The 13,243-nt window shown below is 43.4% G+C and overlaps 1 protein-coding gene across 2 annotated transcripts in view; it reads left to right on the top strand.

Moving 5' to 3' along the window:
* Kiaa1549l (KIAA1549 like) overlaps positions 1-13,243 on the top strand; it is a 216,710-nt gene that overhangs the window by 172,049 nt on the left and 31,418 nt on the right. For both annotated transcript variants that reach the window (XM_090347909.1, XM_090347908.1), the window contains exons 15-17: positions 2,251-2,432; positions 5,618-5,838; positions 12,771-12,900. In XM_090347909.1, the coding sequence (XP_090204035.1) occupies positions 2,251-2,432; positions 5,618-5,838; positions 12,771-12,900 (533 nt within the window). The remainder of the gene's footprint in view (positions 1-2,250; positions 2,433-5,617; positions 5,839-12,770; positions 12,901-13,243) is intronic.

Here is a 13,243-nt window from a genome sequence, read left to right as displayed (position 1 = left end):
CAGATCTCAGTTTCCTGAGTAGCTAGGATTACAGGTGTGAACCACTGGTGCCCAGCTGACATTTGAACTTATAAGTCAAACTCTAACGTAACATTTGGAAAGCTCTTTTCCAGGAAAGAGCTGAAGGAAGTACAAGACTGCAAGTTTAGGGCATTATGTATATAATGACTGTGTGTATTCGTGATACTGATATAAATGTGTGTCAAATATATATTAAGATCCCATCTGAGTCAAAAAGCCAGACATGAATGTATGCACCTGTGATCCCAGTAACATAGGTAGGGGGGATCGTGGTCTGAAACCAGTCCAGGCAAAAATGCAAGACACAACCTGGAAAATAATTAATGCAGAAAAGACCTGGGAGTGATTCTCAAAAGTAGAGTATATGCTGAGCAAGCAAGAGGATCTGAGTTCAAGCCCTAGTACTACCAAAAAAAAACCTCTGGCTTTATCCTGGACCTTCAGAACTTTCTGGTCAAAGGATAATAAGATCAAGCTCCTTGTTGGAAGATCACCTAATTGCTGGTGGTGTATGTATTTTCCAGTTAGGAGATAAGAACAGGAGCTGTGAGACGCAAGGGTGTTCCTAAAAAAAAGTGGCTTCATGGTGATTTATTTATAAGCTATTATTTACTTTTGAGTATTATTAACCCTACACGTAGTCACCAAACATGGCAGTCTGCATTTATGAGGTCAGGTAATGTTTGGAGGGTAAGGAATTCTGGAGAAAAAGCTGAACTGGGTGATTCTGACTCAAACTGTCCACGAAGCCACAGTTAAGACATTGGCCGGGCTTTGGTCTTCTAACTTACTTATTATTATGTGTCTGCTGAGGAAATCGGACTCAGCTCCTTGCCATCCATCCCATCTTTCCCTAGGTTGCTTCCATGTGGTTGGGACATGGCAGTAAAGGATCCAAGAGAGCTTAGGAAGCAACACACTGTCATTTCTGTACTTTCTTCTTGGTTGCAGTAAAGGATCCAAGAGAGCTTAGGAAGCAACACACTGTCATTTCTGTACTTTCTTCTTGGTTACACGAAGTAAAACCAAGGCCTGTTTATTGTGGGAGGAGAGAACTACTAGGAGCCATTTTGAAGGCCTGTAATTGTCCTCGTGGGGAGTCATGATGTGCCCAGAAAATATATACCCATCTCATAACACATCTGAATAGACTTTCCTCTGTCATTGGTTTCTTGATGGTCTGGTATTTGCAAACCAGTCCATACAATGAAACAGAACAATCCAAGTGTAACCCATCGTTAGACTCTGTAATGTTTTAACCATGTTGTAAAGTAGCAGTTCACTTGGTTTAACCTGACTGATCTTCTGTGATTATAGTAAATGACAGGATGATATAAACTATGTGTTTCTCAATAATTTAAATAATAGTCTCCTGAGCAGGCAGGAGGAAAGATGAATACACTCGTTACACTCGTATTTTATAGAGCACCTATTTTGCTTCTAAATTGTCTACTGGTTTAGTTGTTTGAACAGACTTAATTTATCTCTTGCCAGGCCATGCTCAATGAGTTGTTATTCCTAGAGATGCTTCATGGGAATATGCTTCAAGTACAAGTAAATCAGCAATACTTCTGGTTCTGGAACCTTTTCTCTCAGCTTAGTTATCAAAGCACAGAGCCAACTGGTGTCTTTCAGCCACTGTAGCAGAATGATCTGTCAGATGGGAGAATTCATTGAACAGAGTGTAGGTGGCAATCAGTCTATTCAGTTAGAGAGAGAGAGAGAGAGAGAGAGAGAGAGAGAGAGAGAGAGAGAGAGAGAGAGAGAGGAAGAAGAATGAGGAGGGAGGGAGGGAGGGGGGAGGGAGGGAGAAAGGAAGGAAGGAAGGAAAGAAATCACAGTAATAAGCATAACTAGTAGCTCAAGGAAGACTTGTCACCCTAATAGTTGCAAGTTTTAGCCAAATTTACTTCTTCCATTTCCAACTCAGTCATACAGGACAAATTTACTTTTTATATCAAATGTGTTTTGTTGGCTTTGAAGAAAAATGGCTTTTTACTGTTTTCACGGGAATCTTTACCACTGTTTCTGCTCACTGATGACACAATGACCGGGTAAATAGTGTAGATCTTAAACTGAAGAGAAAGCTACGACCGGCAGGGAAGCCTTGGCACAGAGCCAGCGTGGTCTCTGCGGTCCTTTTGGTTACTGTCTTTAGGAGTGAGCCTTCTCGCAGTTCCCGGAGATCATGAAACTGCATAAGTCTCATGTGTTTCTGTTGGCCTTTAGTGGAAGCCAGCGATGAAGAGGAGGGAGCAGTTGTCTTTGACCACACAGCCAAGGTGGCAGCAGATCCCTTTGACACATCTTCTGGGTCCGTGCAGCTCATCACCATCAAACCGTCAGCCCTACCTGCGGTGCACCCTGCCTCAGACAGGAGCCAGGAATCCGCGGCTGTCCTCAACGGCGAGGTGAGAACCTGTGACCCCATGTGGGATCCTTGGGGATTGGATTCCAGAGCAACCTTTCCGTGTGCAGGTCAAGTGTGTGCTGCTGACATGATTGTAACCCCTGCATGCACCAGACTTTAGGAGGATGACCCGGGAGACAAATCACCCCCAAACAGCCTTCTGCCTATCTACACCTGGCTCCTCCACTGCCACTGTCATGGTGATGGGATGGTGTGAATTGAAAGGGAAGGAGAGGACACATTGCTGTGGATCGGATGTGACCCACTACGGGCTTTGAAATGACAATTCTCCCTTTTAGCAAGCTTGGGACATTCCATTAGCTGCTTTCGGGAAGATATCAATAAATAGCATGATGTTTATCAACTTTTCTAGGGATCCAAAGAGTCTGTAACACACATTGATTATTATTTTATCAAGGCAAATTAGCTGGTGATAGTAGATGCTTGCATAATAGATGGTTGATAAAGGCATGAGAGAGAAAAAGAGATCTCAGAGAGACTAGAAGGAAGTTGGGGAAGAATTGTATGCCATCCCTCCATCTTCTGTGGCAGAATGGCTAAAATATTTATGCACCTTTAAGAATCTCCGTATAGAACATTTACTGTACATGCGAACATTTATATTACATGTGTTTGCAGGTGCATATACACATACACAGACATGTTTTCCTCTGGGCTAAACTGTCAAGCTAGTTATTCACTTTATTTATTCCTGAAGCAGGTGGAAAACTTCCAAAGGTCCCCTCTACCTTCCCCCCATCCTAGAGCTTGACCTCTGGGCCTAGGCACTGTCTCTGAGCTTCTCTTTTTGCTCAAGTCTTTTCATGGGATGGTTGTTTCTTTGAAGATTTGTTTGGGAGAGATTCAATTTTTTTAGCTGTTGATATATTTTAGATATGAAGCCTTTCTCTGTTATATGGCTAGTGAAAACCTTCTCCCACTCTGTAGGCTTTCTATTTAACTTGCTAGCTATGTCCTTTGCCATACAGAAGCTCTGCAGTTTAATGCAGTCCCATTTGTCCAAACTTTCTTTAATTTGTTGTGTTTCGGGGCCTTTATTAAGAAAGTTTTGAACTGTCTGGCCAAACTTGTAACGTCTCCTCCCATCACACCACCAGCAACTTGCCACCGCCCTGTACAAGTAGGCATCATAAATACCCATTAGAGTCTTTGCCCTATCATCTCGAATGCTTATCCAAGTGTTACACAAACCTGGTTCAGGAAGTATCTTGTTTTCTAGGCAAAAAAAAGACTGAGCCAGCACCCTTAAGAGGTGACAAACTGAACTGTAAAAATGTAACTGAATATACACTCAATAAGCACTTTTATTCCAACTCCTTCATTTTAGATAAACTAAAGCGCAGGGGTCTGGAGGCTTGTTCAAGGTTATACTAAAGGTGATTTGTGGTCACAGTGTTAAGGTGCCCTTACTTACACCTACCCAGTGTTCTTGCCCTCTCTTGAACACTTACTCTAGCTCATTGGTCAACAATTCACCATGGGAGCAGGCTGCCAGTTCTTCCAGCTCTGGTCTGTGAGACATTGGGTGGCTGACTGACTTCTCTGTACCTCAGCATCTCTATCTGCTATAAATGGGCTGCTGGAAGAATCAATATGTGTCATGTAGGTAAAGACTTTAGAGCAACGGCTTTCCTATCATCAATTAGTCTACAGGAATAGTTAATAGATCAAGTCCTTTGATCCCCTTGTTGAAAACATGTGACAGCTTGGAAGTCTTCTCAAAACCAGTCACAAATTGGGCACCAGTGGCTCATGCCTTGTAATCCCAGCTACTCTGAAGGTTGAGATCTGAGGATCAAAATGTGAAGCCAGACTGAGCAAAAAGCCCATATGATTCCTTTCCAGTGAACCACCAAAAAAGTCAGAAGTGGAGCTGTGACTCAAGTGGTAGAGAGAGCATCATCAGTCTTGAGTGAAACGTAAAACAACTGAAACAGAATGCTTTGGACTTGAAGTCAAGCCCCAGGACCATCCACACACCACCACCACTACACCATGGCCACCAAATCTTTCTTGGGGTGCAATTCTGCTATCAGACATCCAAGCCTCTGAAGTTAGCACTAATGCATTGGTAGCTTCTATGGATGGGAACTTTCCCCTAGTCCTGAGCCCACAGAATGGTCATCAGGTCTGGATCTCTGTCCTCGTTTAATGATATGAGCACCATAGACTCAAAATCGGGGACACATTCAACTTCCTCTTCCCTTTTCCTCCCAGGCCCTTCACCCTGTCACAGAAAGAGAACTTTGAGCCTTGTCCTTGTTCAGAAATGATCCTTGCTCCATTTTGAGCAGTGAGAGGAAAGGAACCAGCCCTCATTTCACTTGGAACAGAGCCTCACACTCTTCTCTGTAGTTTACTGCCTTGGGTATCTTGACACAGATTGCTTTGTAATTTTCTTTCTTCTTCTCTTATGGGTGGCTGGTATACATTTTTTAAGAAGCCTCACCCCAACGCCATGAATTTCCCTTTTATGAATTACAGGAAACTCTTTTCAAGATGATTTTAGAGAAGACAGAAATGTGAGCCTAACATGCTTGTCTCTTACTATGTAGTAAATGTGGCCCATATGTTTGTATCCCAGGCCCCAAATACATTATTAGCATGTATCTTTCTGAAAGGCCAATGTTTCTACTCTCTCTCTCTCTCTCTCTCTCTGGACTTGAGTCTCACTTGACTTACAGAAGCATACTCAGATGCAAATAACTTATGTGAAAGCAAAACTTTTGTTTACCTTCTTGCTCCATTCATCCCACCTGTTTCAAAGGACTTGCTGTTTACTCCAGCTCAGCCCCAGCTACATAGCAGAAAGGTCATAGGTCCCTTGGGGTTGGAACTAGACTCAGAACATCACTAGCTAGGCTGCCAGGCCAGACGTCCCCACAAAGATGTAGGCAGAATTAGAGTCATTCCCACAAAGCTGAGAGTGTGATGTCAGACCCAGGCCAGAGCAGAGGTGGGGCAGTCTTGCGAGAAGAGGATGGGAGGTCTCCAGACAAACCCCACATTGCAGGTATAGGTTTGGAGGGGACACAGGTAGGTCTGCAGGCTCAGAAGACCAGAAGTGACACCTAGGGTGGCTTTTCAGGAGCTCTAACCTTCTCAAAAAAGCCCTCACCTGTCACCATGCTGGTTGAGGGCCTTAGGCTGTCACTCTCTTTCCAGGTAAACAAAGCCCTGAAGCAGAAGTCAGACATCGAACACTATCGGAACAAGCTGCGCCTCAAAGCCAAGAGAAAGGGTTACTATGACTTCCCAGCTGTGGAGACAAATAAAGGTGGCCTGACAGAAAGAAAAAAGATGTATGAAAAAGCCTCAAAGGAAATGGAACATGTTTTAGAACCAGACCCAGAACTGGGCGCTCCATTCCCCGAGGCTAAAAACAGGTATGGGCTCTATAGATTTGGGGGTAGGAGGCAAGTACTGGGACTTGAACTCAGGGCTTAGGTTTTATTATTTTTTTTCCCAAGGCTGATGCTCTACCACTTGAGCCATACCTCCACTTGTGACTCTTGTGTGGTTAATTGGAGGTAAGAATCTTACCAGTTTTCATGTCTGGGCCAGCTTCAAACCAAAGTCCTCTAGTCTCAATCTCCTGGATAGCTAGGACTACATAGGTGAAGCACCAGTGCCTGGCCTGTCTATAGGATTCTTTAGAGCAATGTATCATGGATGGGATGAGGCCAAGGACACCTCAGGCCAGTACAGCTTCTGTCCCCTGGTCTGATGCTTCAGGATTGTGATGTTTCAGGCTGTTGCTCTGAACCCTGCTGGTCCACACAAGCAGGTGCTCTGTAATAAATCTGGAAGAGAGCAAAATTGAAGCCATTAAAAAATAAGATTGGGCAGGCAAACAGCCATAATTGTCCTTTAGCTTGATGATATTTTCAACCCAGTCGTTGTTGCAGAGCTGGGTGAAGATATAATTATCATCTACCTAGTTATGCAACTTTCAGACCAGGGGACATTGCATGTTTCAATTATGTTCCTGGTTCTTGCATAAGGAAAGCTAATTTCATGTCTCACCCTTTTATTCTACCTTGGGAGTGCTTATTACACTGCGGCTCAGCAATCCATAGTGGTTTGTCTGGTTCATTCACAGATTTGTTCAGTTATTTGACATTTATTGTCACCAATCAAGATGCTGCACACAGCCAGGTGCCAGGGGTTCATACCTAACTACTCAGGGAGGCTGAGATCTAAAAATCACACTTGGAAACTAGCCTAGGCAGACAAATCTTAGAGACTCTCATCTCCAATTAACTACCAAAAAGCTGGAAGTGGAGCTGTGACTCAAATGGTAGAATGCTAACCTTGAATCCAGGGACTGTGCCCAGGCCTGAATTCAAGGTCTAGAACCAACATTAAACAAAAACAAAGCAAAGCAAAAACCAGAAGCACTACTTCTGAGTAGAAAAAAGGCAAAAGAGAGCATGAGGCTCTAAGTTCAAGTCCCAACACACACACACACACACACACACACACACACACACCAGATGCTATATACTATCACAGCTTTTTCTTGTGCGCTCCTTCAGTTCCTTCAGCAGGTTATGGTACACACAACAACCCGATGGCTGCTGAGATCTGATGTGAGAGAAAGATAATTATCCTAAAAGTGTACAACACAAGTCTAAAGGGTTTTTGAAGTGTAACAAAGAACCTGGCCTAGTGAAGCAGGGCTTGGGCTACATGGTGTGGACTGGCTTCTGTGTTCGTCCATTTTGGGGGAGGGGCTTATTGTTTTGTTTTTTGTGGGTCATGGGGCTTGCACTCTGAGCCTGGGTGTTGTCTTTTGAGCTCTTCAGCTCAAGGATACCACCCTACCCTTGAGCCACTGCCTTTGAGGCTATATCACCATCCAAAGGTTCCACTTCCTAACACTGCCAAAACAGCAACCAAATTTCCATATGAATTTTGGCAGCATCCAAACCATCAGAAGCTGCCTTCTAAGCTCTGTTGATAACAGTAAGGCATGACCTTACATTGAAGAGGTGGACGTGAGCAAGGTCAATTATGGCCCCCTCTCTTCCTCCCTCCCTGCCTGCCTGAAGCACTGCATGAATCACCATCACTGCTTTCCAGTGCAGTCTCCTGGATAATCTCCCTGTCTGTGAGCACGTGCCAATCCCTATCAAGAAACCACGGTAGATACACACACCACAGATTGGGATTCGCAGGGTAATTCCGGGACAGAATGGTATTGTACTAACAACAGCAAAAGTGACCATGTGACAGGCTTGCAACAGAACTCCCAAACCAAGTTAGACAGGGGGGCTACATCTTTTGAATTTATCAACATTATTTATCTTCAATAAGGAAAGAAATCTAAACCAGGGGCTTAATGTACCATGCTTCTAATTAAGATTCGATGATACGACAAAGTACTGACTAAAACCATCCCATGATGTGTTCACAATGCATGTGTTACCTTGTTAATGGCTAGAGGACCAAGGAGGAAACAAAGAGAAAGGTTTTCTAGGGAGCCTGGTGTCAACTTTGGCTTTTACTGCTTTGGGGAAGTAGATGGGGTGTCTCTTATACATTGGATTAAACACTATGTTGATACTCAGAAAAAAGTAAGTTAATTGTATATAAATCAGAAAATGTTGGTTTTGGAAGAACTTGAAGAACAAATAATAAGTTCAATTGCGGCTTTTTATGACAAGAGAATGAGTGATAATTTTGTGGGAACTCTGTCTGAAGGGCCTAGCATGGGTCCAGTGATCTGCTGTTTACCTACAGCAACTGTCATTGAAGAAATGATCGAATAACCCTAAAGTACTAAAATTACATTTACACAATTGTCCAGTTCAGAGAAAAAGATGGATAGTCACAAACTGAGGTGAGCTAGGAATAGGAATTAAGATCAGATCAGTACGAGATGGAGAGGGGGGAAAGAGTAAGAGACAGAGGAAACAGAACTCTAAGCTTGGAGGTGTTATTCTTGACACTCTGCCATTGACTCCAGAGAAAGCCTGCTGTTTTCACTGTTACTGCAAGTTAGAGATGCCTGTTAATTGCCATTCACAATATAACTCTCTAGAGACTCTGCTCTCCTCCACCCAACCATGGCAGGGCAAGCAAAGAAATCCTTCCCTAGTGCTGAGGTAGCATCAATCACCAGAATTTTTCCTTCATACCAAAGTGAAGTCAAATAAAGATAAAAGTGGAACTCTATGTTGAGTCATCACTAAACCCTTTTATATCATTTTTATAGCTCTTTATTTCTAAAGTCAGAAAATACCTTGGCTCTCACTGAGACATCAAGTACAAAGTACCCGAGGCAGGTGCAGTCTGCAGACCCCATGTATCTGCTCCGCTCTCACTGCACCTGCTCCAGCCAGCACAGCTTGTCTGCAAGCTGCTGTGACACCCACATGAAGGCTTTTTCTCAGCAGCCACTAGCCAGCCAGAATTGTCATATCATAAAGGTGTTGGGCCACATCCTCAGCTGAGAGCAGGTGAGAATCAATGGATAACAACCATGGCATGAACTCAGAGATGCTGGCTATGCTAGTATAATAACCATTTTCTAGTTTTGCCTTTGATGGTCTGACATGGGGGTTTTTTGAACTCCAAGAAAACGTCACATATACCGCCCCCCCCCCTAGCCCCAAGGCCACTCCATTCCCAGACACAGAAAAAGACTCACAAGGGGCTGGGAGTTTGACCTAGTGGTAGAGTGTTTTCCTAGCACACACAAAGACCCAGGTTCAATTTCTCAGTACCATATACATAGAAAAAAGCCTAAAGTGGTGCTGTGTCTCAAGTAGTAGAGCTCTAGCCTTGAGGAAGCCCAAGGATAGTGCTCAGGCCCTGAGTTCAAGCCCCAGGACTGGCAAACACACACACACACTCACACACACACACACACACACACACACACACACACACACACACTTTTCTCGTGGTGGGGGGAAGGTCAATTGTAGAGCTTTATAACTCAAGGCTAGTGCTCTACCACTTTGAGCCACAGCTCTAATTCTTGTTTTCTGGTGGTTATTTGGAGATAAGAATCTCATGGACTTTTTCCTGCCTGGCTGGCTTTGAACTGCAATCCTCAGATATCATTCTCCCGAGTAGCTAGGATTACAGGCCTATATTGGTACCTGGCTATAAACTCACATTTCATGTTCAAACCCACCCATCTAGAACATGCACCTCAGCCATCTCTTTTAAGTTCTCTCTGGGGGCTCTCACTCAGAACCATTATCCACATGTCTGCATCACCCTAGATCCAGATAATAGTCAAAAACAGCTTGAGCCTCAGGAATCTGTCCAGTTATTCAAACTAGTTTATCCCTTGCATGCTTATTCTGTTTTACCCATTGCTTCCCACACAAACAATAATGAAAGCTTTTGCCCATGTTTCTTCCTCCTTCCCTCTACCTCTTTTTTTTGCCAGTCCCTGGGCTTGAACTCAGGGCCTGAGCACTGTCCTTGGGCTTTCTCAAGGCTAGAGCTCTACCACCTGAGCCACAGCACCTCTTCCAGCTTTTTCTATGTATATGGTACTGAGGAATCAAGCCCAGGTCTTCATGAATGCTAGGCAAGCACTCTACTACTAGGCCAAACTCCCAGCCCCTAAACCTAACTTTTCAAACAACCATATCCCATACTTCAGTAAGTTTGAGCCTCAGCTTACCAAAAGCACTAATACGTCCCTATATCATATCTTAGTTGACTTCTTTTCATCTCTCTCTTATTTCTTTACCCTTCCCTCAAGGCTCTTTGTGGAGCTTGTTTCTGGGTCAATTGCTGGCCTAAGAATTGCTGCAATGGAAGCCAAATATCCTTCTCTTCTCCTCTAGAGCTCTAGGTCATCACTATGTGATCCCAGGGTCTTTCCTTAAAATCAAAATCAAACTCATCATTGTCCATCTAGCAATATTATCAATGGTTAAAAGCAACGAGTAGGACTTTGGTGGTTCATTCCTGTGAACCTGGCAACTCAGGCTGCTGAGATCTGAAGATCACAGTTTGAAGCCAGCCTGATCACGAACCTCTATGAGACACCTGTCTCCAATTAGCCACCAAAATGCCAAAAGTGGATCTGTAACTCAAGTGGTAGAGCACTAAACACTAGCCTTGAGCAAAAAAGCTCATAGACAGAGCCTACATTCTGAGTTAAAGACCCAGGATCAGTACAAATAAAATAACAACAAAACCCAATGTCTCAGAAAGTTCTTATATATTCCAAAAGTTATTTTTAATATAGTAAAATGCCTTATGAAATTCCATTTGATTAAAATAGGCCGTTTCTCTCAATTTATCTCTAAGTAGACTTTCATATACCAGGCACATGTAGGTGTCCAGGTAATTGATATCCAGTTAAATAAGGGCTTTTAAGCCATTCATTGTACTGAAACAAGAACTGTAATGTCTCTGAGGAGAGAGTAGACTGGGTGATCCTCTAGTATCTAAGCTTTCACCTAAATTCTTGGTTCTTGAAAGGGTTTACACCGTCTCACTATGCTATGTCTCATACTTACAAAATAAGCTACTGAAATGTCAATTGCCAAGCCTCCTGTTTACTCTTCCATCTCCCTTATTAATAAATCTTTTCCAAATGGACTATTCTCAGGACAGCTATGAAGTCTAATTTTTAAACACACACACACACACACACACACACACACACACACACACACACACACACATTTGTAATTGGATCTAAGGATGGGGATCCTTTGGGGTCTGTCTTAAATAAAGTGTGAGTCCCTGAGAACAATCTGTCTCACAAGCTTGGCCTCTTCTCAAAGGAAGCTTCAAGTTGCAGAGATGTGATGCTGTGATTGGTCTAGACTGAGCCAGTTGCCTGCCCATTGGAGGAAAGGTAGCCTCCAAGGAAGATCATGCGGCTCTTGCCAAAAGATTATCACCAACAAGTGACAGGTGCACTCAGAATAAATTCCTCATAGTGAAAGGAGCAGGTCAAACAATGTCTGCTTTATTCCCAAGGCCACCTGTAGGGGTGATGCTTGGTCTTACATGTCTAATGTCAATCGACTATAATGCTGAAAGTAACTTGCTCTTTGTTTTTGAAACCTGCCGGGTTTCAAGAGTCACTGGACATAAATAATGCCACTTCTTCTCTGTCTAGCCTAGGAACAGCTCAGATGTTAGAACTACGATGTAAAACAGGTGGTGTTAGAGGAGTTCTCTGAAGATAGATGGTGTGGAAGTGCAAATTATCTGCAGAGAGTCTTACTATTGGAGAAAGGGAATGTTTATCCCATTATGACTGTGTAGGGTCCCATGAAAGTCATTTGTTGTACTGTATCTCACTTCCTGCTAATAAAAATTGCCACTGGAGGGAAAGAAGATCTCTACATTGCTGTTTCCTTTCCTTTCTTCAGAGTAATTCCTCTAGTGACAAGTTAGCATTGAGGCAAGAGTGACAAATATATAAACTTTCTAGTAGTGGCTGAGATGGAGAGAACCTGTGCACTGGCTACTGCCTAGGTCTGAAATATGCTTGTGTCCACATCAGCATGGGCCTGGCTCCATTTAAGGACTCTGCTCAACGGTCACTACACCAGGTTTTCCAAGATGATCAGCCTATCTGAAGTTCTCCTTTCTAATTCCCCTGTGCCATAGTTCATTGTCTTCTTAACAGCACTTATCATTCTCAAAGTATTATGTTAATTGTCTCCCTCAGTAGTATATCAGCTCTAGGGGAGTGGAGCTATGTGGTCATCATCTTCTACAGTGTCTGGCACAAAATGGGTATTCAGTAAAGGTTGGATGGATGGATGGATGGATGGGTGGATGGATGAGCAGGTCTCGGATTGCCTCTAGGACTTGACTTCTTAGCCTAGAAGGGAATCTGCTGTGATAATTATAGAAAAATCAATCTATCAGCAATCACACTAGCTACAGGGTTAACACTTTGGAGAATGTTGCACTTGGAGTCAGAAAGCTAAAAAAGGAAAGGAGTCTGCTGAGTCAACAAAGTCAGCAAAGGCGAGTTTGTTCCGCAGCGTTAGCTGTCTACAGGGTCAAGGGAGAACCCCTGGCCTCATCAGCAGCAGAATTTTAGATGAGGCTGCACTGTTGTAATTGATTGTAGTTACCTAGTTTCCATATGAAAAGACACTAATAATTCAGCTCAGTGGTTACAGCATTTGGGGGCTGGGGAGGGGTCTTTAGTCCACTCTTTGCAGAGCCCCTGAGGAGCAGGAAACATCAATTTGGAGATCTGTGAAGCAAATCCAGATCATCCTTCATTGGTTGCCTGTAGTTTTTGGATCAGTGGAGAATTCCATCTGTCAGGGTATTTGCTGCATCATAACAGTTGTTGAATTCTCTTCAGGCAACAGATGAAGAACTCTGTCTACCGAAGCCGGCAGTCTCTGAACAGCCCTAGTCCAGGAGAAACGGAGATGGACCTTCTGGTCACTCGGGAGCGACCCCGGCGTGGAATCCGTAACAGTGGCTATGATGTAAGTCTCCAGTGGGCTGGGGAGAACTCAAGCTTGGCTTTCCCCTGAAAGCAAAGGGAATAGAACATCCGTAATGTTTCCATTTACTTTCATGTTTGTGGAATTCTTAAATGCACTACAATATTTTCTACAGTGTTTTCTTTCTTCTTCCCTCTTCTGCAAAGTAAGACTACTTAGCACGTGTCAGTAACAAATCATTGCTAAAAGGATTATGGTTTAACTGTCCTGCAAATAGTACATGACTGACCATAAACACAAATTCTAAATAGCCTTCATTTCTCATCCTCTGTCCTTAGAAACGCATTAAAAACCATAGAAATGAACTAGAATTCATTTGAGCATG

The sequence above is a fragment of the Megascapheus bottae genome, chromosome 16, assembly GCF_031878675.1.
Source record: "Megascapheus bottae isolate mThoBot1 chromosome 16, mThoBot2.hap1, whole genome shotgun sequence".
Lineage (NCBI taxonomy): Eukaryota > Metazoa > Chordata > Mammalia > Rodentia > Geomyidae > Megascapheus > Megascapheus bottae.
Note: the sequence above shows the minus strand (reverse complement) of the source record. Positions and strands in the feature narration are given on the sequence as shown.